Source organism: Ailuropoda melanoleuca, chromosome 18, assembly GCF_002007445.2.
Source record: "Ailuropoda melanoleuca isolate Jingjing chromosome 18, ASM200744v2, whole genome shotgun sequence".
Lineage (NCBI taxonomy): Eukaryota > Metazoa > Chordata > Mammalia > Carnivora > Ursidae > Ailuropoda > Ailuropoda melanoleuca.
Genome location: NC_048235.1, coordinates 24996963 through 25024200, shown reverse-complemented (window position 1 = coordinate 25024200; position 27238 = coordinate 24996963). Strand labels below are relative to the sequence as shown.

The following is a 27238-nucleotide window of genomic DNA, read 5'->3' as shown; positions in this document are numbered from 1 at the left end:
GTTCAAAACCAGTTCCTTGGCAAGGAAATGCCTCCCCAAAGTTGCCTCCCAGTCTCTTTTGTTACATCCTGTTTTACTTTCATCAATGCATTTATCACTGCCTATTATCTTTGTTTACTGATTATTTAATGTTGCTTTTCTTATCCCACTTCAGTGTAAGGTCCACAAGTACTGGGAATTTGTCTGTATCTTCCATGTCTAAAACAGTGCCTGGCACGTATCAGGCATTCAACCTGCATTTGTTGAACGAATGAATGAGAGGAATCCTGGGCCGTCAGACCTCAAAGATAATGCTCCTGCACTCTTAGAACTGTTTTCTCTGACTGGTTCTTTAGGAGGTAGTTTCTTCTGATATTTTGTAAGTTTTTACTGCCTCCACGTACAAGGAGATATGTAAAGGTTCTGAACTTCTGAATCCAGACAACATATTATTCCCTTGCTACCTTTCAGCCGAATCTTAGCAAACAACAGTGGAACACGAATAATGTGACAGGCTCTATGTTAGGTGCTGACGACACATAGTTTTATAACAAACAGTAACTTCCCTCAGGAAGGTTATGGAGGTTTCAGAAATACATAACCTAACTACGTTTCTTAGATTTTACGTTGGTTTCAATCTCTCTCGCCCTTGCACCTTCGCTCGGAATCTTTATGAGCCCCAGACCAAATGCAACAGGGTTGCGTCATTTCGGTCCCACCCCCAGCACCCGGCGCCCCGCTCAAGGATCCGTCCCCAGCGGAAGCGTCCTGCCCTTGGCTCCACCCCCAGCCGCTCTAAGCCCCAGGGGCGGGGCTTGCAGCGTCCACTAGTGTTCTCCCGTGCTTCGCAGGGGCATTGACGTAACGCTCGCGCTCGGACCTCCTCTGCAGCTCTGCGGACAGACTTCTCTTGGCCACGGCTCGAGCTCCTGGCGTTGCGGTGTTGCGGCGCGCGGACCGACTTCCGCAACAGGGTTCCGGCCCTCTGGCGCCTGGCAGCCGCCGGCTCCCTTCACCCAGAGCCATGGCCGCCCCGGGTGGGTCGGAAGCTGCTGGACGCTGCCCCCTTCTCAGCTTCCTTTTGCTTCTGCTGATCGCGGGCCCTGCCCTTGGCTGGAAAGACCCTGGTGAGTGCTGTCGTCGTCCGGCCCTTTCAGCTAGCGCTCAGAGGCCCAGCGGGCGACAGTTCCGTTCGCCTCCGCTTGGGCCTTTAGCCCTGATTTCTCATTTCCATCTTCTTCCTTATTCACCTGCACCCTACCTGTCCCTTTTGATCTTCCCAGACGTCCTACGGGACAAGTGGGGACTGTTAGGGAGTCGGTGGGGCGGGACGATTCTGTATTCTTACGGTCCCCTTTCTCCCTTCCCTGGACTCCCAGAATTTGCCTTTTCCTTTCTCGGACTACAATCCTCATCCCTAAGAATAGCTGGAAAGCTCGACTCTCACCTGCTCCTCTTGCTTTGTTGTCATGACTGTCTGATGTCATCTTCGCTGCCTGTTGTCATGGCTGCCTGTTGCTGTGGCTGACAGTTGCCACAGCACCTGCAGTCTGTGAGTCACCCTTAGTGGATAGGGATGTAAACCCTTCAGGTAGGTTAGCAGAGTCGTGGACTGTACTACTTATCTGAGTAGAACCCATGCTTCTTATTCTGACCACTACAGTGAAGTTCATCTCATTACGTCAGCTTTTCTCGTCGTTTTTCACCGTACGCTAGAATTTAGAAAACATTTTATTATTTTTTTGTGTGTGATGGTACATAATAAGTGACTTCTGGAGAAAAGATTTTATTGCTATCTTATTAGAACTTTCTAAAGAATTTTTATGGGAAAATAACGTTCCGTATAATTAATATATGTATATATACACAAACATACAGGTTTCCATTTATTGATGCATGTTGTTAAATTGGAATGACAGAAAAAATGACTTTTAAATAGTTAAAATATTTTTTGTTTGGAGAATGAAGATGTTAAGGCATGAAAAGTATCAATATTGCATTTGTGACTTGGGTGATAGGAAATGCCCATGTTTCTTAAGCAACAGATTTACTGTAATATTTTATTCCTAAATGCTGAAATGAGGGAGAAGGTGCTGTTTGCAAATACTTGACTCTGAGTAACTCATTTGGTGTGGATGTTTTATTAGTAATAAAAGCCAGGTTGGATTTAAATGTCCATTTATTTATGTATTCCTAGAAGGTTGTATATAAAGAGGATGCTTTGATCAGATTTGTAGTTTATTTTTTTATTTTTATTTTTTAATGATTTTTTTATTATATTATGTTAGTCACCATACAGTACATCCCCGGTTTCCGATGTAAAGTTCGATGATTCATTAGTTGCGTATAACACCCAGTGCACCATGCAATACGTGCCCTACTTACCACCCATCACCAATCTACCCCATTTCCCCCACCCCCTCCCTTCTGAAGCCCTCAGTTTGTTTCTCAGAGTCCACAGTCTCTCATGCTTCATTCCCCCTTCTGATTACCCCCCCTTTCTTTATCCTTTTCTTCCCCTACCGATCTTCCTAGTTCTTATGTTCCATAGATGAGAGAAATCATATGATAATTGTCTTTCTCTGCTTGACTTATTTCACTTAGCATTATCTCCTCCAGTGCCGTCCATGTTGCAGCAAATGTTGAGAATTCGTTCTTTCTGATAGCTGAGTAATATTCCATTGTATATATGGACCACAGCTTCTTAATCCAGTCATCTGTTGAAGGGCATCTCGGCTCCTTCCATGATTTGGCTATTGTGGACAATGCAGCTATGAACATTGGGGTGCATATGGCCCTTCTCTTTACTACGTCTGTATCTTTGGGGTAAACACCCAGTAGTGCAATGGCTGGGTCATAGGGTAGTTCAATTTTTAACTTTTTAAGGGACCTCCACACTGTTTTCCAGAGTGGCTGTACCAACTTGCATTCCCACCAACAATGTAGGAGGGATCCCCTTTCTCCACATCCTCTCCAACAATTGTTGTTTCTTGCCTTGTCTATCTTTGCCATTCTAACTGGCGTAAGGTGGTATCTCAGTGTGGTTTTGATTTGAATTTCCCTGATGGCTAATGATTTTGAACATTTTTTCATGTGTCTGTTAGCCATTTGTATGTCTTCATTGGAAAAGTGTCTGTTCATATCTTCTGCCCATTTTATGATTTGTTTATTTGTTTCTCGTGTATTGAGTTTGAGAAGTTCTTTGTAGATCTTGGATACCAGTCCTTTATCTGTGGTGTCCTTTGCAAATATATTCTCCCATTCCGTGGGCTGTCTCTTAGTTTTTTTGACTGTTTCCTTGGCTGTGCAGAAGCTCTTTATCCTGATAAAGTCCCATAAGTTCATTTTATCTTTTATTTCTCTTGCCTTTGGAGATGTGTCGTGAAAAAGGTTGCTCTGGCCGATGTCATAGAAGTTGTTGCCTATGTTCTCCTCTAGAATTTTGATGGATTCCTGTCTCACATTGAGGTCTTTCATCCATTTGGAGTTTATTTTTGTGTATGGTGTGAGAGAGTGGTCAAGTTTCATTCTTTTGCATGTAGCTGTCCAATTTTCCCAGCACCATTTATTGAAGAGACTGTCTTTTTTCCACCGGATGTTTTTTCCTGCTTTATCAAAGATTAGTTGCCCAAAGAGCCGAGGGTCCATTTCTGGGTTCTCTATTCTGTTCCATTGGTCGATGTGTCTGTTTTTGTGCCAGTACCATGCTGTCTTTGTGATCACAGCTTTGTAGTACAGCTCGAAATCCGGCATTGTGATGCCCCCAGCTTTGTTTTTCCTTTTCAACAGTTCCTTGGAGATTCGGGGCCTTTTCTGGTTCCATACAAATTTAAGGACTATTTGTTCCAGTTCTTTGAAAAATGTCCTCGGTATTTTGATCGGGATAGCATTGAAAGTGTAGATTGCTCTGGGTAGTATGGACATTTTAACTATGTTAATTCTTCCAATCCATGAGCATGGAATATTTTTCCATCTTTTTATGTCTTCCTCAATATCTTTCAAAAGTGATCTATAGTTTCTAGCATATAGGTCCTTTACGTCTCTGGTTAAGTTAATTCCAAGGTAACGCATGGTTTTTGGTGTTATTGTAAATGGGATGGATTCCCTAATTTCTCTTTCTTCAGTCTCGTTATTCGTGTATAGAAATGCAACTGATTTCTGGGCATTGATTTTGTATCCTGCCACCTTACTGAATTGTTCTATAACTTCTAATAGTTTGGGAGTGGATTCCTTTGGGTTTTCCATATAGAGTATCATGTCATCTGCAAAGAGAGACAGTTTGACTTCTTCTTTGCCGATTTGGATACCTTTGATCCCTTTTTGTCTTCTGATTGCTGTTGCAAGGACTTCTAGTACTATGTTGAATAATAGTGGCGAGAGTGGGCATCCTTGTCGTGTTCCTGATCTTAAGGGAAAGGCTTCCAGCTTTTCCCCATTGAGAATAATGCTTGCAGTAGGCTTTTCATAGATGGCTTTTATGAGATTGAGAAATGTACCCTCTATTCCTACACTCTGAAGGGTTTNGTCTATTCGTGAGAATGTTCCATGGGCATTAGAATCGAATGAGTATTCTTTGGTTCTGGGGTGTAGTGTTCTATATATATCTATGAGGTCCAACTCGTCGAGTATGGCATTCAAAGCCTTTGATTCTTTGCTTAGTTTTTGCCAGGGTGTTCTGTCTATTTCTGATAGTGGGGTGTTGAGGTCCCCTACTATTACTGTGTTCTTATCTATATGTCTCTTTATTTTGGTTAAGAGTTGGCTTGTGTATCTTGCTGCTCCCCTGTTGGGGGCATATATATTTATAATTGCCATCTCCACTTGTTAGATACATCCTTTAAGAATAATATAGTGCCCTTCTGTGTCTCTAACTATAGTCTTTAGTTTAAAATCCANTGTATCTCTCTCTATGGCCTCTAGTTTAAAATCCAGTCTATCTGATATGAGAATTGCTACTCCAGCTTTCTTTTGAGGTCCATTTGCGTGGAAGATGGTACTCCATCCCCTTACTCTAACTCTGAATGTATCTTTGGGTTCAAAATGAGTCTCTAGTAGACAGCAAATGGATGGGTCATTTCTTTTTATCCAATCTGCAACCCTGTGGCGTTTTATGGGAGTATTCAAGCCATTCAGGTTGAGACTGAATACGGAGAGATATGATTTTAATGATGCCATGTTGCCAGTAAAGTCTTTGTATCGGTTGTGACTTTCTGTTCTGTATCACTCTTGGGGCCTTTTTACCTTTATAGAGCCCCCCTTAATATCTCCTGTAGGGCTGGTTTCGTGGTTACGAAATTGGTTAATGATTGGCGATTTTGGAACGTCTTTATTTCTCCATCAATTCTGAATGACAGCTTTGCTGGATAAAGGATCCTTGGCTGCATGTTTTTCTCTGAAAGAGCTTTAAAAATGCCCCCCCAAGCCTTTCTCTCATTCCAGGTCTCTGTAGACAGGTCTGACGTAATCCTGATACCTTTGCCTTGGTACGTGAGAAATTTCTTTGCCCTGGCCGCTTTCAATACTGTATCCTTGGATCNTATCTCCTGTAGGGCTGGTTTCATGGTTACGAAATTGGTCAATGACTGGAGATTCTGGAAGGTTTTTATTTCTCCATCAATTCTGAATGACAGCCTTGCTGGATAAAGGATCCTTGGCTGCATGTTTTTCTCTGAAAGAGCTTTAAAAATGCCCCCCCAAGCCTTTCTCTCATTCCAGGTCTCTGTAGACAGGTCTGACGTAATCCTGATACCTTTGCCTTGGTACGTGAGAAATTTCTTTGCCCTGGCCGCTTTCAATACTGTATCCTTGGATCTAATATTTGCGAATTGCACTATGACATGCCGTGGCGTAGGTTTGTCCTGGTTGAGCTTGGATGGGGTCCTCTCTGCCTCTTGGACACGAATGCTTGTTTCCCTTGCTAGATTAGGGAAGTTTTCAGCTACAATTTGTTCAAATATCTCTTCTAGACCTCTGTTTTTCTCCACCCCTTCAGGGATGCCGATGANAATGCCGATGATTCTGCCATTGGATCGTTTCATTGAGTAAGTAATCTCCCGTAACCTACATTCGTGGGCGTGCATTTTTTTAAGTCCAGATTCTGTTTTCGCTTTTTCTTCTACTAACCCATCCTCCAGTTTGCTAATACGTTCCTCTGCCTCGGTGACCCTGGCTGTCAGAGCCTCTAGTTTTGACTGCATTTGGCTCATAGAGTTTTTAATTTCTGTCAGATTCGCTCTCATTTCTGCCCTTAGGGATTCTATATTCTCAGCAACGCTTTCTCTGATGCTTTTTTCAAGTTTACTCATCATCTTGACCATTGTTGCTCTGAATTCCATTTCTGATAATTGGGATACATCCATATGTATTAATTCTGTGGCCGAGGCCAATTCTGTGGCAGAGGCCACAGACTCATTGTCTTTTCTTTGCTGGGGGGGCTTCTCCTCGTCATTCTGATGAGGAGAGATTGTGGGGTTGTCTAGAGCCCAAATTATTGGCCGGTACCCAGGCCGTGCGCCCTTGTTTTATAGGGATCTTAGGGATTTGGGCTTCTTCTTTAAAGATTTTATTTATTTATGTGGGAGAGAGCCAGACAGCGAGAGAGGGAACACAAGCAGGGGAGTGGGAGAGGAAGAAGCAGGCTCCCAGCGGAGGAGCCCGATGAGGGACTCCTTTCCGGAACGCCGGGATCACGCCCAGAGCCCAAGACCGGTGCTTAATGACTGCGCCACCCAGGCGCCCCGGGTTGTGGGCTTCTTGATTTTTGAGCCTGCCTTCTGGGGGAGGGGCCTGCCGGGCCGATACTCAGGGAACCCTGTTTGGGTAGAGTCTCCGTGTCCCCTGCGAGGGGGGATGGGGATGGGCACGCTGTGAGGCCGGTATTTCTAGGCTTTTGTTCTCTGGCGGCTTTCCCTGGTGGTTTGCTGTGCCTCTTCTGAGTCAGAGCAGCGGCCGAAATTCAGCCTCTGTCTCAGAACAGAGGGATCGCGGACCGTTCTCCACTGATGTTTTGGCCACTTTAACTCTGTTTCTGTTGGTGCTGGCGTCCTGGGATGTGCGCCCCACACCTGGCATCCCAGCCGTCACTTCCAGGGCCGGCGGGTCTCTGTCCTTTGTGTTTCTAACGCCACCAGCTGCCTCCCCCCCTCCCCTGCCGTGCTCCCGGAGCTCCCGGTCTCAGTCTGGATCCAGTGAGCACATCGGGATTCCGGAGTTCCGTGAGATGCCTGGTGGTGCGTGCTCCCGGCTCACGGTCTCAGTCTGCTCTCTCGCGGGTGCCGGTCCACCAGTCCGCCCGCTCCCCTGTGCAGGTGGCTACCGCTTCCTGGCACCCGAACGCGGCGACTCCCTCCCCCTTCCGTTTATCTCCCGATACCTGTGCGCGGTTTCACGGCTCCCCGCTTCGTACCTCAACACTCAGCACTGGAGATGTTCATTTGTAGAGATCCAGATGTATCTTCCTGCGTCTCAGGCTGATTCTGTGGATGTTCAGGCTGGTCTGGTACCTATCCAGCTTGACTCAGGGGACCGGCTGAAAAAGGGGTCCCCTACTCCTCCGCCATCTTAACTCCCTCCCTGGGTTTACTAATGCTTCAAATGAACATGTAGTTCTTGGAATTCTGTTCTCTGCTCCTGCTTCCCTTTGGCGTGGCACAGCTGGACCATAACCTACAGGTTTCCCACTTCTGCTGCAAACACCTGGGAGGGCATCTCCACGCCCCGCGCCCCTCCTAGCCTCAGCGGAGTCCTGCCTCGCTCCAGATTTGTAATTTATAAACTGGATTGAAACATTAGTTGAACCGTCAATTCTTTTTTTTTTTTGTGAAGATTTATTTATTCGAGAGAGAGAGAGAGAGAGAGTGTGTGTGTGTGTGTGTGTGCGCGCGCTAGGGTGAATGCTTGTGCAGGGGGAGGAGCAGAGGGAGAGAGAGGGAGAGAAATCTCAAGCTGACTCCTGCTGAGCGGGGAGCCCAGCCTGAGGCTCTGTCCCACCACCATGAGATCGTGACCTGAGTGGAAATTAAGAGTCCTCCTATGCTTAACCAACTGAGAGACCCAGGTGACCTGAACCCTCAATTCTTAAGTAAAAAAAAGGAAGTTTACAGATGTAGTCAGGGGAATTAAAAAAAAAAGGAACCATGTTTTTGAACAAAAAGCACCAAAATATGAGTAAACACAATTGATTTTTATAAATTCTACCTTATCTTAAATTTACTTTGAGGAACTGTTCTGTGAAAGTATTTTATTGGGGTAAGTTTTTTTTTTTTTAAAGATTTTATTTATTTATTCGACAGAGATAGAGACAGCCAGCGAGAGAGGGAACACAAGCAGGGGGAGTGGGAGAGGAAGAAGCAGGTTCCTAGCAGAAGAGCCTGACGTGGGGCTCGATCCCATAATGCCGGGATCACACCCTGAGCCGAAGGCAGACGCTTAACCGCTGTGCCACCCAGGCGCCCCTGGGTTAAGTTTTATCAAGCCTTATAATAAAACAGTAATCACTACCTTTTTTTTTTTTTTTTTTTTTTTTTTACTTTGGATGTACTTACTTGTCTTTAGCTAATATAGAACAATAATTTGTCTGGAAAAAATTGTACCAGTTCTGAAGAGATTACCTGACTTTTTAAAATTCTTTATGGAATTATTTTATATTTAAGTCACTTTTCTGGGTGTTGGGAATATAGCAGCGAACAAAACTGAGCATCTTGCCTTCAGAAAGTTTACATCTATTGAGGAGAAATAGACAATACACAAGTTGATAAGTAACATTTCATATTGTGAAAAGTGGTATAGGCATGGGAAGGAAGACAGTGTGTGCAGGCAGAAGCGGGACTTTCAAAATATACATTGGTCAGGGAAGAAGTCACTGTTAAGGTGACATTTGGTCAGAAACCTGAAGGGAGATGAGGGGTAAATGATCTGCTGTGACTTGTATTTTAAAGGCTTATTCTGTCCTGTCTGTGGAGAACAGACTGTACGAGGTCCAGGGAAGCTGGGAGGCCAGTGACGAGGCTGCTGGTACAGTGAGTTCCAAGAGTAGGGATGGTGTGCCCAGGGGAGAAGCAGTGGAATTGGTGAGAGTGATTGGATTCTCAACTGTTTAGAAGGTGGAGCAGACATGATATTTTGATGCGTTAGATGTAGTGGTGAGGGGAGAGGACAAAGGTGATTAAGGTTTTTGGCCTGAGTGACTAGAAGTGTGGAGTTACCATTACCTGAGATACGGAAGATTGTGGAAGTATGTTTGGTTTTGTTCATCTTAAGTTTGAAACCTGTAAGTGGATTTCGATTTGTGAGTCTGGACTTGTGGGACCTCCCTGTGACCCTTGACTGATGAAACTAGTGGAGGATGGGTATGAGCACTTTTTTCTTCGGCCTTGTCTCACTTTGGGCTGCTATAACAAAATACCGTGATTGCTTGGCTTAAACAACAAGCATTTATTTCTCATATTCTGGAGGCCGGGAAGTTCAAGATCAGGGTGCCAGCATGTTTGGTGTCTGGTAAGGACCTTCTTCCTTGTTTACAGGTGAGGATCCTCTTCTTGGTTTGTAGAGACTGTCTTGTTGTTATGTCCTCACATGGCAGAGAAAGAGAAGGCTCTGGTCTTTTCCTCTTAAAGGTCTAATGCTATCATGGGGGCTTCATCCTCAAGTCCTCATCTAAAACTAATTACTTCCCAAAGTCCTTGCCTCCATATATACCGAGATTGGGATTAGGGCTTCAACATAGGAATTTTTAAGGCCACAAAACATAGTGATCTTTAGGAGATGGAGGGAAGAAAGATGCTCTAGGGTTATGGTAATGAAACCCAATGTGTATATAGCTCCTTCAACATTCTCAGTAATACTTATTTTACTTGATCATTTATTATGTGTCAAGTACTCTGCAGGACAATTCTAGTAAATCATATCTAAGCTTCACAACCTAATTTAAGGTTGATAAAGCTTCATGACCGTTTTTAAAGTTGATATTATCTTAATTTTACAAGTGAGGAAACTTCTGTGCAGATTAATTGACTTGGCCAAAGTCATACAGCAAGTTGGTGATAGGAATTTAGTTCAGTGTTCTTTGCATTATCTCAACCCTGCTACAATAATTTCAAGTTATTATTATTCCTGTTATTTAGTTTAATAATACCTTATGACTTTAAACCTTTGAATGTTTTTATTGTTACAGTTTTTTATGTATGAGGTGGTAGTTTGGGGTTAATATAGCATATATATATTTTTAAAAGATTTTATTTATTTATTCGACAGAGATAGAGACAGCCAGTGAGAGAGGGAACACAAGCAGGGGGAGTGGGAGAGGAAGAAGCAGGCTCATAGCAGAGGAGCCTGATGTGGGGCTCGATCCCATAACGCCGGGATCACGCCCTGAGTGGAAGGCAGACGCTTAACCGCTGTGCCACCCAGGCGCCCCAGCATATTTTATTTTAATATAGTTCTTAGAAATTTTAGCCCTTGAGCCCATGTGGAATTAAGTTTTTATATTGCTGTAGGTGTATTTTCTTCTAGCTGCATAGTCAGTTATGATGGTGTCATTTATTAAAGAAGGCACTCTTTTTCTGCGAAATTAAAAAGTCCGTTTTATCTTCTTTTAAATTTTTTTTACTTATTTGGGAGACAGTGTGTGTGCACATGCGCTGGAGCAGGGGGAGGGGCAGAGGGAGAGGGAGAGAGACAATCTCAAGCTGACTCCAGCTGAGCCTGGAGCCCCAACTGGAGCCTGGTGTGGGGCTTGATCCCACCACCCAGAGATCATGACCTGAGCTGAAATTAAGAGTTGGATGCTCATCTGATTCGGCCACCCACATGCCCCAAAAAGTCCACTCTATCCTCTTTTGGATTCCCACATATACCTGGACTTATTTCTGGGCTTTCTTTTGTTTTATAGTTCCCTTGCCTCTTTCTTTCTTTTTCTTTCTTTCTTTCTTTCTTTCTTTCTTTCTTTCTTTCTTTCTTTCTTTTCTTTCTTTCTTTCTTTCTTTCTTTCTTTCTTTCTTTCTTTCTTTCCTTCCTTCCTTCCTTCCTTCCTTCCTTCCTTCCTTCCTTCCTTCCTAAATTCAAGTTAATTAACATATAGTGTATTATTAGCTTCAGGGGTAAAATTTAGTGATTCATCAGTTGCATATAACATCCAGTGCTCATTACATTAAGTGACCTCCTTAATGCCCATCACCCAATTACTCCATCCCCTCTCCTTTGCCTATTTCTGTTCTAATTCCATACGATCTTAATTATAGTCATTTTATGGTAATTTTTATTGTCTGGTAAAGCAATTCTTTTTAAAAAAATTTTTGGCTATTTATAGACAATAGATTTTCCACAAGACCTTTAACATAATTTTTTCCTGGTTCCAAAAATCCCAGTTTGGTTCCAGGTGGGAAGTGCATTACATTTATTTAGGTCTTATTATATATGTATTTTTTAAATATAGATCACATGTTGATCCTAAGTTTATTTCCAGATATTTTATGTATGTATGTAGTTTGGCACTAATTTGAGGTAGGCTTCCTATTTTCATTTTTAATTGGATATTACAGGTATAGAAAAAACTGTTGACCTTTGGTAACTGATAAAACATCTAGCTGTTTTTTTAAATTTTCTTGTTATACCATGGTTGTCTTTTGGGAGGATCTCATGAATTTTGTAGGTCCAGAAACTCGAAATAAAATGTTATTTCTTCTGTTTGTACCAAGTGTGACAAATACTACTGGAGGATTACTCAGAAGCCATTGTCTGCCGCCTTCTCCTTGTCTACCTCTGTGTAAATACTGGGACAGCCAAATACTCATTTTAGTAGAATTACTGGATCCTAAATCATTCTAGTCAGTCTACCAGAGGAAAGATATTTTAAATTTTGGTAAAAAGTTGTCAATCTTTATATATTCCTGTTTTCTTTCAACTCTGTATTAAGGCTGAAATATGTCAATGGAGGGGCACCTGGGTGGCACAGCGGTTAGGCGTCTGCCTTCGGCTCAGGGCGTGATCCCGGCGTTATGGGATCGAGCCCCACATCGGGCTCCTCTGCTGGGAGCCTGTTTCTTCCTCTCCCACTCCCCCTGCTTGTGTTCCCTCTCTTGCTGGCTGTCTCTATCTCTGTCAAATAAATAAATAAAATCTTTAAAAAAAAATATGTCAATGGAATTTTAGGCATCATGACAGGCTCTCACTAAATCCTTCAATATGCCCCTCCCCCCTTTTAAAAAGGAACTTTTCCCCACAAGGTAAAAATAACATGACCCCTGACAAAATTAATCTTAATTTCTTAATATCAACTAATTACCCATTCCATATTCAGATATCACAGTTGTGCCTGAAACGTCTAAAATAGTTGGTTCAAAACCAGACCCAGTCCAGGTCTGTGCATCCCATCAGATTGTATTCTCCCTTAAGGCTTCTTAAATGTAGAACAAACAGTCCTTTTTTTGTGCTACGGCTTTGCTGAAGGGATTGGGCCCATTGTCCTTTAGAGTATCCTACCTTCTGGGTTCTGTTTTCTCATGGTGTTTTTGCTTGCTTTTTTTCTTCCTTGTTTTTCTTGGAGACTGGATGTTAAGTCCAAAGGATTGATAAAATTTATGTTAAATACTTTTGGGGATTACATCATAGTAGACAGTGTAATATCAATTTGTTCTACCATTATTGATACTAAGATTAACTGGTAGATTAAAAGTGGCTTTATAACCCTTGTGAAGTTACATTTTTCCAGAAAGCACTTGTGTAATGTTACTTGGCACCATGCCAATATCCAGTCTCTTAATGATTTTAAAACTAATGAATCCTTGTCTGAATCAGTTTCTTTGGGCATTATAAAATGATGATCTATTTTTCTAATTCTATCATTTCGTCTGCATTTATTAGCTGTCATTCTTCAGTAAAGTTGAGATTTCCATTATCACCTAAGGCTAATTCAGATTACAGTTCCTGGTAGAAAGTCAGAATAAAAATTTAATTTTTAATCTTTAATTACCAATTTTCAGAGTAAGGAGGTAGGTAGCAGCTTTTAGTGACAAATGAGTTTTTGGCATTCTCTTTGGGTATCATTATGGACTCCGGACTTTCATAGATTGAACATAATTTGATCAATTATAGTCTTTATCTTGCTGGTCTTTTTCTTTTGGTGTCTTAAGAAGAATTCTCCATACCAGGATCATAAACATTCTGTTGTGCTTTCTTCCAGTATTTTTTATTTGTCGTATGTTTTATGGTAAGTTTTTAGCCTTCATGGATTAATTTCTGTACATGGTGTATGATGATCAATTTTTCTAATCCTCTGCCAATATTACACTGCTTATGCCACTGTAGGTTTAATAATTTATTTTGATATCTGTAGTCCAAATTTACTTTCTTTGTTGTTACTGGTTTTCAGCTGTCTTTTCGTTATTGATTTTATATATTATTATATGTTTTACGTTATATTTCTAGTTTTATTGCATTTTGGTGAGATTGTGACTGATAAATCCCAGCTTAGTTGCATTTATTAAGTTCTTTTTTTGGTAAATAATTATAAATATGATCTGTATCTGCTGATATGAGGGAATGTCCACGATGTATAATTAAGTGGAAAAACCACGTGAAGAATAATGTGGACTGTGTATTTCAGTTTTTAAAGCAATAAACTAACAAAACCCAAAACAACTCCTGTGTCTGTGTGGGTAAGCGAGAAAAAGGTACTTATCAGGTCGTTAATTTAGGTTATCACAGAAATGTGAAATTTGAGTAAGAGTGAGATACATATAATATATATAAATATATATAAAGATGAATAAATAAAACATACATGAATAGTTTGAAGAAGAATAAAACGAATATCAATGTAGCCCCATTTAGTTAAAAGAAAGAACGTTAGTAGAATTCTACATGTTCCTTTTTAAGCACATTTCCTTTCCTGGAGGTAGCTACTTAGCTGAATTTTGAATGAATAATTTTTTTACTCCAGTTTTTTGACCCACGTATGTGATAAAGCACTAAAAGTTTTTGAAAAACTGACTAGCTGTTTTCTTAGCACTGCATAAAAAGTTCAGGTTTCCTGAGATTTTTAAGTGCCCGTTCTGGGAAAATCATTGGGGAAAGACAAAAAAATAAGACTCGCCGTAATTAGGGCATCTGTTGAAGACTCTAGTGGTCCAGTATTGAACATCTGGCAGAAATATGGTCAGAGGGGCACCTGGGTGGCTCAGTCGTTAAGCGTCTGCCTTCGGCTCAGGGCGTGATCCCAGGGTCCTGGGATCGAGCCCCACGTCGGGCTCCCTGCTCCCCTGGGAACCTGCTTCTTCTTCTCCTACTCCCCCTGCTTGTGTTCCCTCTCTTGCTGGCTGTCCCTCTGTCAAATAAATAAATAAAATCTTAAAAAAAAATGGTCAGAAGTGGGTTGCTCTTTATCTTTTTTATAAGGTTACCATAGTCTCTCTGTTGTACTCAAGAATAGGATGAAGCCAGAGCCCTTCTGTGGGGTGACATCAGTGTCCTCAGCCGATCCCAGGTAGAAGGACATGGGGGGAAGAGGAGGAACTTCCATCAGCTCAAGGTCAAGACAGACCACATACAGATAAAAACCAAAGCCAGGTTCACCTGGACATTCTTTCCTTAGGTTTAAAAAAAGGTGGTACAGTAGCAGCAGGGAATTTTGCTGGTAGCTGTTTTGAGCAGTACTCTTGCAGTGTGGGCTTGTTACCCTCTGCCTGACCCATGGTTGTCATCCTGCTGTCTTCACTTATCATTCTTCTTGGGATTCCCTTTGTCCCTCTGTATGCCGTTACTGTTTCTTTAGACCTCTGGTTTTTATGTCTTTCTCTTTGCTTTGTTTTTTTCTCTTGGTGAATATCCTTCATTATCTTATTGAGAATTGATACCTGGGAGGTAAATATTTTGAGACCTTTCAGATGTCTGAAAAATCTACCCTCTTGCTTGAGTGACAGTCTGGAATTCTACACCCACTTACTTTTGAAAGTATTTCCTATAACAAGAGTTTTAGTAGGATGACTCTTTTCTATGTTTGACAATGTATTTACTATCTGTTCAACTGTGTTCTTCTTGTTTTAGACAGAATATTGTTGCGGGATGTAAAAGCTCTTACCCTCCACCATGACCGCTACACCACCTCTCGTAGGCTGGATCCGATCCCACAACTGAAATGTGTTGGAGGCACAGCTGGATGTGATTCTTATACCCCAAAAGTCATACAGTGTCAGAACAAAGGTTGGGATGGTTATGATGTACAGGTAATATTCATTATGTTGATGACAGTTGAACTGGAATTTTTATTCAACAGTGTTTATTGGGATATTATTCAGTATTTTTGGGAAAGTCATAGAAAATCTCAAGTTAAATATATAAATATAAATCAGTTATTCATTTTCTGGAAGAACATCCTCCAAAAGAAATGAACTGATTTTAAAGCCTGGAAACATTCATCGTAATTCTCTTCTAAGACATTAGTAAATTTTCGAAACTTTGTACGGATAGAGGATCTCTGATGGTTGTCATTTTACTGTCGTTCCTTAAAGAATACCAACCAACCCTTGAGAGATAATGTTAACATGATCAGGAATCATAGGCTGTTCAGAATATAAAATGGTGTAAACTGTCTGGCAGTTCCTCAAAAGGTTAAGCATAGAGTTACTATAGTTACTACCAGTCATTCCACTGGTATGGAAGAGAATGAAAAATACATGTCCACACAAAAATTTGTACTTAAGTGGTCGTAGCAGCATTATTCATAATAGCCAAAAAGTAGAAACATCCTAAATGTGCATTATTGATGAATGAATAAACAAAATGTGGTATATCCATACAGTGGAATATTATTCCGCCATAAAAAAGAACGAAGAACAGGTAATGCTACAACATGTGTGAAAACATTATGCTAAGTTAAAGAAGCCAGTCACATATTGTGTGATTGCATTTATATGAAATGTCCAGGATAGGGAAATCCGTAGAGACAGATTGGTAGTTGCCTAGGGCTGGGAGATTTGGGAGGAAGTGAGTGACTGCTAATGTTTATGAGATTTCTTTTTGGGGTGATGAAAATAGACTGAAATCGTTTGTGGTGATGGTTTCATAACTGTGAATATACTAAAAACTATTGAAATGGGTGAATGTATGATAGGCGAATCATATTTCAATAAAGCTGTTATAAAAAAATAAAATAGCATATCTGAAATTTGGGAGAGGAAGATAATTGGCCAAAAACTTACAGAAACACAGAAGAACAAATCAGATCTATTTTTGCTTGTGTCTCTTTAATGCTGTTAAAGAAGCACATTACCTATTTTTCTCAAAATATAGTTAGGGAATTTAAACTCAGACTTTTTTAAAAAAGATTTTATTTTATTTATTTGAGAGAGAGGTGGGGGGAGTGGACTTTTTTTTTTAAGATGGAAATTGTTGAGGCTAGCATGAATTTTTTTTGCATTTTTCTAAGTACCTTTAAAAAAAATTTTAAGAGATGGGGCGCCTGGCTGGTTCAGTCGGTGGAACATGCAATTCTTGATTTTGGGGTTGTGAGTTCAGGCCCCATGCTGGGTGTAGAGATTACTTTAAAAAATTTTTTAAAGAGAATTACTTATAGGATTGGACCCTGGAAAGTTAGTCCATGGTGTTATAAAATTTGTGCAAAAAGTTTTTCTCAGAAGGTTATATATCTCTGATGCTATATGTAGTTACAGATACTCATATATGATGCTGATTTTTGAGCCTTAACTTAAAAAAAAAACCCTCTATTTTTATTTATCTTTATTTATTTTAAAATGATTTATTTATTTTAGAGAGAGAAAGAGTAAGCGCATGTGGTCATAGGGGGTGGGTGGTAGGTCAGAGAGAGAGGGAGAGAGAGTCTTAGGTAGATTCTGTGCTGAGTGCAGAGCCTGTGGCGGGGCTCCATCTCATGACCCCGAGATCATGACCTGAGCCGAAACCAACAGCTGGCCGCTTAACTGACTTTGCCACCTCGGTGCCCCCCAAAACCTCTGTTTTTAAAGAAAACATCTTGAACAACAGTGGCAAAAAGTTGACATTTAAAAATTTTGCTTAACGTTTACAATTGTGGAATATTTAATATGTACGAAAGAATTGCTTACATGTATATGTAAGGAATAAGGAATAGTAATAAAACACACCCTCAGGTACCTAGTACCTAGCTTTGAAGTCCCTAGGTTACCTTCCCCCAACACAGAAGTACTCATTCTTTTGAATTTTATCATTCCCTGACTTCATTTTGCAGTTTTATGACAGCTAGATAGCCCAAATAGTACATATTAAATGAAAAAAAATATTTTGATTCTAATAGCCTATTTCTATTTTTCTTCACAGTGGGAGTGTAAGACCGATTTAGATATTGCATATAAATTTGGAAAAACTGTGGTGAGCTGTGAGGGCTATGAATCCTCTGAAGACCAGTATGTACTAAGAGGTTCCTGTGGCTTGGAGTATAACTTAGATTATACAGAACTTGGCCTGAAGAAATTGAGAGAGTCTGGAAAAAACCATGGCTTTAACTCTTTCTCCGATTATTATAACAAGCTATACTCACCAGATTCTAGTGGCATCAGTGGATTGATTACCATCGTAGTACTACTTGCTATTGCTTTTGGAGTTTATAAATTGTTCCTTAGTGATGGTCAAGATTCTCCTCCACCATATTCTGAGTATCCTCCAAATTCCCACCGTTATCAGAGATTCACCAACTCAGCAGGACCCTCTCCCGCAGGCTTTAAGTCTGAATTCACAGGTATGTTTCCCTAATGGCAATAAGTAGGGTAGATGCCAGGTAGTGAATCTTGTGCTGGTTTCTGAAATTGAAAGTGGTGGGATTGGGAAACCAAAGCAGATTTGTCTTCTTGTCTTCTATTTTACTCTTTCAACGTCTTTACCTCTTCTTCTGTGTAAGGGTAATTGTGATTACTATTTTAAGGTGGCATGATTAAATTATAAATCATCTTAATCAGAAAAACTTGATCAGATCTCATACCATACACAAAAATTTATTCATTAAATACTATAGGTCTCAGCATAAAAGGTAAAACAGGTTTCCAGAAAACATAGGAAAATATTTGTCATGATCATGTGATAGGCAAAAATTTCTTAGAATATAGAAAGTTCCAGCCATAAAGAAAAGATGAATACATTTGACTTTATTTAAGAATGTTTAGCCATCAAAAGACAACATTAACAGAGTGGAAAGGCAAGCCACAGACTGGGAGAAAATAGTTGTAAAATGTTATTTCCAACACAGGGTGTGTATCTAGAATATGTATGTGTGCTGCCCAAGTGAGTCCTAGAATATGTAAAGAACTCTCCCACAAACCGGAGGAAAGACCCACAACCCAGTTTTTAAAATGAACAGAGACTCGAACAGCCATTTTATAATAGAAGATATCCAGATGTCCTGTAACAATATGAAAAGGTGCCTAGCATCATTAGTTTTCAGGAAAATGCAAATTAAAACCACACTGAGTTCATTATTAACCACTTTATAACCACCATAACTGCTAACATTAAAAAGGGAGAGTACCAAGCAATGGTAAGGATGTAGTCAACTGCAACTTGATGGTAGGAGTTAAAATAGAAAGCACTGAAAACTATCACTGCCCCCCCATGACCCAGGAGATCCATTCCTCGATAAATACCCAAGAGAAATGATGCATTTGAATGCAAAAAGACACACACACAATATTTTCATAGTTTTATTCATAATAGTCAAAAACTGGAAATAGCATGTACATAAACATAAGAATGGGACAAATTGTGATTTTTTTCATACAATGGAATACTATAGATCGGTTTAAAAAAACAAAACCAAAAACTGATATAATGCAATAATGGGGGTTGACTCTCACAGACGCAGTGACGTGTCAGACCCGGAAGAGTACCTAGTGTATGATTACGCTCATACAAAGTTCAGGAATGGGTAAAACTACAGTACAGTGAGAGAAGTCAGGGTAATGCTTATTTCTGCTGTGGGTGGGTGTCTATTGGGAGTTTTCATGAGAGAGCCTTCTGGGGTGCTAGAAATGTTTTATTGATGTGCGTAGTGGTTACATGCATGGGTACATATGTACAAATTTATTATGTTATCCATGTGAGATTAGCACCCTTTCCTTTATGTATACTATACATTAATTAAAAAAAAAAACCTTCCTCTGAGCAGAAGATACTTTCTTGGTCTCTTTAAGATCTGACTTCCCAATTGATAGAAATATCTGGCTGCTGCCTCCACTTTGACTCCTCCATTAGACACTCAAGTACAAGCTCTTATAGATGTTCATAATACAAAAGGAGGAACTCCCAGGGGGTCGTCTTCCAGTAGCTGATCCTGAGAGAGCAAATGTGACTTTACAGGAGGGAACTACCCCACTTCTAAAATATATCCCTTTTTTTTCATGTCTGTGGTAAAGGTGCTCCTTAGTTAATAAATCAGTATTTTATGAATACACTTTTTAAAAAAGATTTATTTATTTGAGAGAGAGCACGTGGTGGGGTGGGGAGGGACAGAGGGGCAGAGGGAGAGAGAACTTCAAGCAGGGGCACCTGGGTGGCTCAGTCGTTAAGTGTCTGCCTTTGACTTGGGTCATGATCCCAGGGTCCTGGGATCGAGCCCTGCATCGGGCTCCCTGCTTTGCTGGGAGCCTGCTTCTCACTCTCCCACTCCCCCTGCTTCTGTTCTCTCTCTCTCTCTAGCTGTATCTCTCTGTCAAATAAGTAAATAAAATCATAAAAAAAAAAAAAAAAACTGCAAGCAGACTCCCTGCTGAGTGGGGAGCTCGATGTGGGGCTTGATCCCACAACCCTGAGATCATGACCTGGGCCGAAATCAAGAGTTGGACACTCAACCGACTGAACCATACAGGCACCCCTTATCTTTTTTTTTTTTGAAATACACTTTTTTTTTTTTTTTAAAGTTTTTTTTTTTTTTTNGAGAGAGACAGCCAGGGAGAGAGGGAACACAAGCAGGGGAAGTGGGAGAGGAAGAAGCAGGCTCATAGCAGAAGAGCCTGATGTGGGGCTCGATCCCATAATGCTGGGATCACGCCCTGAGCCGAAGGCAGACGCTTAACCGCTGTGCCACCCCAGGCGCCCCTGAAATACACTTTTTGAATACAACTTGTTTAAGAGTCGAGGGCTGAGTATTAGTAATAAACAGGACAAATGAAATAATTGAAATGCCTTGTTATTTTTGGTTTTATTTAAGTAAGGATACATAATAAGTCATTTTTTATTTCTAGGACCACATGATGCCGCTCCTGGTTTTGGCAGTGCTTTCACAGGACAACAAGGATATGACAATTCAGGACCAGGGTTCTGGACTGGCTTGGGAACTGGAGGAATATTAGGATATTTGTTTGGCAGCAATAGGTAGGCTTTGCATTGGTCTCACTTGCCCTTTAATTCCACTTTTCTTTAGAGGCTTCTTTGTTTGGTTTGCAGTTTGACTGGATTTGGTTTTGTTAAGGAAGATAAATTATGGTGACTTTACCCTATTAAATCAGATTCTCTGCTCTATGGGCTTTCATCAGTATTGTGTATGTTGTTTCCTTTCATTGTGTTTCTTCTTCCAATGTCATTCTTTTAGAGATTGTGAGATAGGAAAAAGGCTGTTTACTTAACATCTGAGAAAATGAGAAGACAGGAAAGAACATGGCATTTGAGGAACAGTTAGCAGTCTGGTTTGGTAGGAGAATGATAGAGAAGCAAGGCTGAAAAGGGCTTGGAGCCAGATTTTGGGATGTCTTCATATTATTGGTAGTTTGATTTTAGATTTTGTCTGAGTGCAAATTCTGGGAGAAAGAGTCTCTTCTTCCGGTCACTCTGCCCCCCATGGCAGTGACTATACAATATCAGAAATATAAAATAGTATTTATTTCATGTTATACCAGAACACTGAGGAAAAACACTTGATAAAGGTATTTTTTTCAGAGAGTATAAGAATAGGAGGATATTTAAAAGTCACAAGAAAAATGCCTGATATGCTTTTATGTCTTAATAGAGCAGCAACACCCTTTTCAGACTCATGGTACTACCCGTCTCCTTCGTACTCTAGCACATGGAGTAGCCGTGCTTACTCACCCCTTCGTGGAGCCCCAGGTAGCTATTCGGCATATTCAAGCTCCGAGACAAGAACCAGAACGGCATCGGGTAAGAGTGAAAACATAGAGGGTCCTATTATGTAGCAGTGAAGTACAGAAATAGTTTTGGAAGTTAAGAAAATAGTTATTAACTTTATATTAGCAATCATAATTTTTTTGGCATACCCATCAGAAATATTAATAGCATAATTAACTGAGATTAAAATATAGTTCAGATTCATTCTTTCCTCTTATTTCTAAACATTCTTTAAAAATCAAACAGGGATTTGGTTTAGATTCACTTCTACCACTAACCAGGGTTTTACTTTGAACCTTCCTGAACATCGGTTTCCACGTATGTTTACATCTGTGACCTCTAGGCTTCTTTTAAGCTTACCTAAAATGGAATTTTCTAGGTAGATGTTTGAACTTTTAAAATTCAGTAAAACTCAGTAAATAACTCAGTAAATCCATACTTTAAATAATTGTCAAAAATACGGTGGTCATGTTTATTGCTATTGTTAAGAGGAAATTTTGTAAAAAGCAAAGATATAAAAAATGAGAAAATATTTGTTTTTAAACATCCAGCTGATAGCAGAGGATGGGAGGACATGGGTAATGAAGTAGTAATGGACTGCTGTGATTGGATTCGTCCCCTTCAGCGGGGGGAAGTTATGGAACAGAGGTTAATTCTTGATATTGATAGAAGACTTGTTTAAATATGTTTTGAAGTGTAAGGGTGAATTTCTCATAGTACTGGCGTGAACATCATTTGACACAATCACTTTGAAAGACTCTTTGGCATTACTGACTAAAATTCAGCATAAACATGCTCAAGACCCAGCAGTTCCACTCTCAGATATATAGCAGCAGGAATGCATACACTTGTACACTGAAAGATACGTACAAGAACGTTCATGGCATCTTTATTCCTAATAGCCTTCAACTGGAGAAAAAAAAACCAACCAAAACAACCCTGTATCCAGTAGCAGTGAACGAGATGAATAAATTGAGTTATGGCCATACAGTGGAATGCTGTGCAACAGGGAGAGAGAATAAACAGCTGTATGCAATAATGTGGGTAGATCTACCAAATATAAAAAGAAAAAGAAACCAGACACAAAGGAATACATATAAATATGATTACAGCATTCATATTTTATAAATATACATGTTTAAAAATAAGCAAAGCTAACCTGTGGTGTTAGATGTAAAGTGTAGTGGTTACTTTTTGGGAGGAAAAGGGGATGTAGTGATTGGGAGGATATATAAAAATATAGCTAGTAGGACATAACATAAGAAAACTCATTCTTAGTGGAAACAAAAATTGTAAAAAAAAATAAGTATCAACTAGAAATCTTTGGGACTTATATGAAGAAAATTATTAAACATTACCAAATAACCTAAAGGAAAACCTGAAAAAAAAATGGACTTTCCAAATGGGAACGCTTGTCATCTTGTAAACTGTTAGTGCATTTGCCTGTACGTGGGTGGAGCAGGGTGAAGGGGGGGTGGGCTACGTAACGTTTACCATTGAAAGCTTCAGAGGGGAGGGGGGTGGGGGAATGGGATAGGCTGGTGATGGGTAGTAAGGAGGACACGTATGGTGTCCTGGGTGTTATATGCAAGTGATGAATCATGGAACTTTACATCAAAAACTAGGGATGTACTGTATGGTGACTAACATAATATAATAAAAAATTATTATTAAAAAAAAAAGAAAGAAAGCCTGAAACTTGCCCCTACCGTATTTCTCTTGCCGCTGGAGTTGTGACAGGCAGAAGGGCATGGCTGGCTCCATTGGCCTCTCTGCGTTTTGGCTTAGACTTTGAGTATTGCCCATACCACTTTGGCCCCACCATAGAACACGTGTTCTTTGGTTTCCTGACTATAAGTGATTGGCAAGCAGCATGTCTGTGTCTAGTCAATTTGATGCCTGGGTGACCGGGAGGGCTGTTGCGGGTGGTGAAGCACTCTCTGCATAGCCCCGGTCCCCACTACTTCCCTCCTTCCCTCATGTCGTTTTATTCATTTGTTAACAATAAATGTGTTCCTGTTGTAGTTTTACAAGCAATGCCAGCTCATTTTTAAAAAACAACGTAGGGGCACCTGGGCGGCTCAGTCGTTAAGCGTCTGCCTTCGGCTCAGGGTGTGATCCCAGCGTTCTGGGATCAAGCCCCACGTCAGGCTCCTCCACTAGGAGCCTGCTTCTTCCTCTCCCACTCCCCCTGCTTGTGTTCCCTCTATCGCTGGCTGTCTCTCTCTCTGTCAAATAAATAAATAACATCTTTAAAAAAATAAAATAAAAATTTTACTCTTCTCATTTTAGGATATGGTGGTACCAGAAGACGTTAAGAGAGTAAAAAGTTGAAGTCAAACACTGGATGCAAAATTTCTGATTTTTCATCACTTTCTTTTAAAAAGCTACCTGCTAACACCTGGGGAAGGGGAATATGTAAAAGTTGTGTGGTTTTTTTGGTCCTGTATTGCTTTTTGTGCTCTGTTACTTGAGACTAACAGTTGATTTGTGAGAAAATGCTTCTGTAGAGAATTGTATGTTACTGTAATGTTCAGTTGTGTTTTACAGTTTGAAAGTGATGATTACTGTGGAAAGCTGAAAATATATTAATTTCTAAAACCTATGACATCATTAAGAATGAAGTCTTTGTGAACATTATACGCTGGGTACAGAAAACATCAATCTTAACGTGGCTTTAGTTGATGAGTCATTACCTTATAAAAACGATAATAATCTATTTGGTATTTGTGTGGTGTTTACTGTTCTTCAAACATTTAAACCAAGCTTTGAATCACCAATTATACTTATCTGTATGTTCTGATCACTTTTGAGCTCAGGAGCTTTGAATCCTTCGGTGGTGGTGGGGTTCAGTTAAGTGAGAATGACCTTTTTTTGGAAAAGGTGGAAAATAAGTATCTAGAAAGTTGTTGTGAATGATTTGTGTACTGACAAAGGTATTCATTTCTTAAGAAGTAAAATTTAAATGCTTCAGCAAAGGTGTTTTACTAGCAAAAGCATGCAGTTCCCTGTGGGCTCTCCAGTGTTGTGTAGCAATCTGTTCCAATCTTACATTAAAATGACTGGAAAAATAAAAACAAGGGGTTTCATTCTTATTCTTTCTACCAGCCTTGACACAAATTGGTGTTACTTTTTGGACCCTTTTCCTTTAAGGGATTCATGCAGAAGCTCTGTCTCCCTAATTTCCCGTGGTAGTCTTGCCTTAGCTACCAGTCCCTCGGTAATTGCCTTCAAAAAAGTAATTCAGAAATGGCACGGAAGGAAGCCTCTGCTAAAACATGACTTACAAACAACAAACAAACAAACAAGAAAGAAATCTCCAAGCCTCTGAACTCTCAAAGATTGCATCATCTGTCTTAGTTAAGCTTTGCAACCTGAGAGTCTCATTTTTGCCTTTTGTGAATCATTTAAAAGCAAACCTTTGTTTATTCTTTAAAATGTGATTTAGGGACTAGTTGAAGCAATATTGTGAACACAACTGCTCTTTCATCAGTAAAACTTGGTAGAAATCTTAATTTATGTCACAGAGGAAACAGTTTTTATGTTGCACTAAATCCTTACCCCATTTCTCCTTAGTAAAAGGAGATGGAATAAAAGAAAATCCGTTTATTGCCTTTCCCCCCATTTGCTTATAGTGTTTTGGGTTTGAATTTACTTTTTACTGTAGGAGTCGATAATCTTGAACTGAGTATGTTTTACTTGAAGAGCAATGTAAAAAAAATTGTTAATTTAAAACTGCTGTGGATTGTGCCCGCAATAGCGATCTGCATATAAAATTTGCTGTTCTTTTTTTAATGAAGGGATTTTTTTTTTAAATTGAAGTATAGTTACCACACAATGTTAACATTAGTTTCAGGTCCGATTTCTATTTTTTGGACGCATTATTTGAGGTCATTGGAATTTTAAGAAAATAATGAATGAATGTAGAGTTGACTAAATCGGTGGCTTTAGATTGCTTTCAGGAGCACTAGGGGTGTTCTTTGAGGCTCTTTGAAATTCTGCCTGGAGGGAAGGAAGGGAAAAAAACTGGGCGCATAAGGCTCAAAGATCCTCTGCCCCCAACCTCCACTAGGGTGTTCCTCCTCTATTGTTGTGTGTTTACATTTCCTTGTTATTTGTAGAAAAGATTCTGAGGTCTCACCTTCAAAATCTAAGACTCAGAATGAAAGACAGTACAACTGGGTCTCATTAGTGTGCTGATGGCCCCCGATAAGGGGATAGCACCAAGGGAAAGTAGGTCCTGAAGTTGGGAGCTTGGTGGACCTGGTTGGGTGGGCATGAAAAGGAGAAAGGAAAGGTGAGAGGGGGCTTTATAGTTGTACTCACATGAGGGTTCAGCAGAACTTCAGATGTTAGGGTGGGATTGCTGGTAATTGAACCAGTTAGGTGTGTTTCTGTAGTTTCATGAATGCTTCTCTCTGAAGCTCCTTGATCTCTTGCATTCTGACCCCTTGTCCTCCAAGGCTGGCTTAAGTTTATCTACTGTTTTTCCATGACACCTTGTACACACTTTTATTATTGTACTTAGTATATTTCGCTGTAACTACTTCTTAAGTGTAGATCTTTCTTACAACTCTGAGCTCTTTAGGGAAGGAGGCCAAATATTACTTCTTCCTGCCCGTTGCAGCTAGGGCATAGTCCTGTGACTAATTCTGTCAATATTTTTGTCAGATGTTCCCTCTAGGTCTATGGAGACAATGGCGCAAAGACCTCAGGATAGTTAAGAGATTATTCCCAGGAGTGATAGAGTAGTCAAAAGATTTAGTGGAGGTATTGGTGAGTGTCTGGTGGTCCTTCCTAGAGAGACACATTAACTGGTTGGTTGCTGTGGTATGTGCTGGCTGGGTTGTGTGCTGCCTGGATACCCATGCCTGAAAACCTGCCACTTCTAAGCCTGGTTTTCCAGCCTTCCCTTTGGTTCTTTGAGCTAATTAATACAAATATTAATAAATTCCTTTTCTGCCCAATTTAGTAGAGTCATTTTCTGTTCTTTGTTACTAAGAACCTTTTATGTATGATGAACTTCCAAAGATTCTTTAATTGTAAGCAACAGATACTGGCTAATTGTAATAAAACATGTGGTTCACTCCTAACCCCTGTTCCTCCCTGTTAATTTGTTCTCTAAACAGTGGTTCTCAACCTTGAAGGAGCATCCGAATCACTAGAGTGGTTTAAATACAGATTGCTTGGCCCTACCCTCAGAGTTTCTGATTTAGCAGGTATAATGGTCAGTTTTATGTGTCACCTTGGTTAGGTTATAATTATTAAACACTCTTAAGGATATTGCTGTGAAGATATTTCATAGATGTGATTAATATGTACAATCACTTGATTTTAACTAAAGGAGATTATCCTTGGGGATCTGGGTGGGCCTGTTCCAATCAGTTGAAAGGCCTTGGGAGCAGACCTAAGATTTCCTGGAAGAAGGATTCTGCCTGTGGATAGCAGCTTCACTCAAAAAATGGCATGTGCCCTTCCTAATGGTTTGCCCTATGGACTTTGGACTTGCTTAACTAGCCCTTACAATTATGTAAGTCAGTTCCTTCCAATAAATCTCTTCATATACATCTGCTACTGGTTCTGTTTCTCTGATTGAACCCTGACTGACACAGATCGTTGTTCAGAAGTGATTCTAAAGAAATAGAATTTTAAGGATGAGTTTTTAATATTGGTTCTGGGTTTTCTGGATTATTTTTTCTAATCTGATTAAATTGAAAGACACTAATGACTGTTTCCAGCGGTAAAGAGGACACTGGTAGTCCGTGGTGTTTTGTGGCAATAGAGGTACACAAAATACCACATTTTGATAGCATATGAATGCAGCAGCCACTGGCCGAAGACTTATGTTAAGGATATAATAGGAAAACATGTTTGTGGCCTTGGGGGCTTCAGTGTAAATGTCGAGAGTCAAGCGGCCGGGAACGCCCAGCCTGCCCACCGGTTGGGAATGCCCAACTGTTTTGGGGCAGAACACTGCTGAAACCCGATTGCTTTTAACAATAGCCCGCAGGGTCCCTAGAAACATGTTTAAGAATAGGCCCCAGGCGCCTGGGTGGCACAGCGGTTGGGCGTCTGCCTTCGGCTCAGGGCGTGATCCTGGCGTTATGGGATCGAGCCCCACATCAGGCTCCTCCGCTATGAGCCTGCTTCTTCCTCTCCCACT

The 27238-nt window shown here is 40.4% G+C and overlaps 1 protein-coding gene across 1 annotated transcript; it reads left to right on the top strand.

Annotated features, from left to right (window-relative positions):
* The first annotated feature begins 834 nt into the window (after positions 1-834).
* Positions 835-26642, top strand: SARAF (store-operated calcium entry associated regulatory factor). The gene is made up of 6 exons (XM_002920820.4): positions 835-1106; positions 15019-15197; positions 17287-17704; positions 20199-20328; positions 20960-21108; positions 23368-26642. Exons 1-6 carry the CDS (start codon positions 1004-1006, stop codon positions 23391-23393), a joined length of 1005 nt encoding a protein of 334 aa, XP_002920866.1. The 5' UTR covers positions 835-1003; the 3' UTR covers positions 23394-26642.
* The last annotated feature ends 596 nt before the right edge of the window (positions 26643-27238 follow it).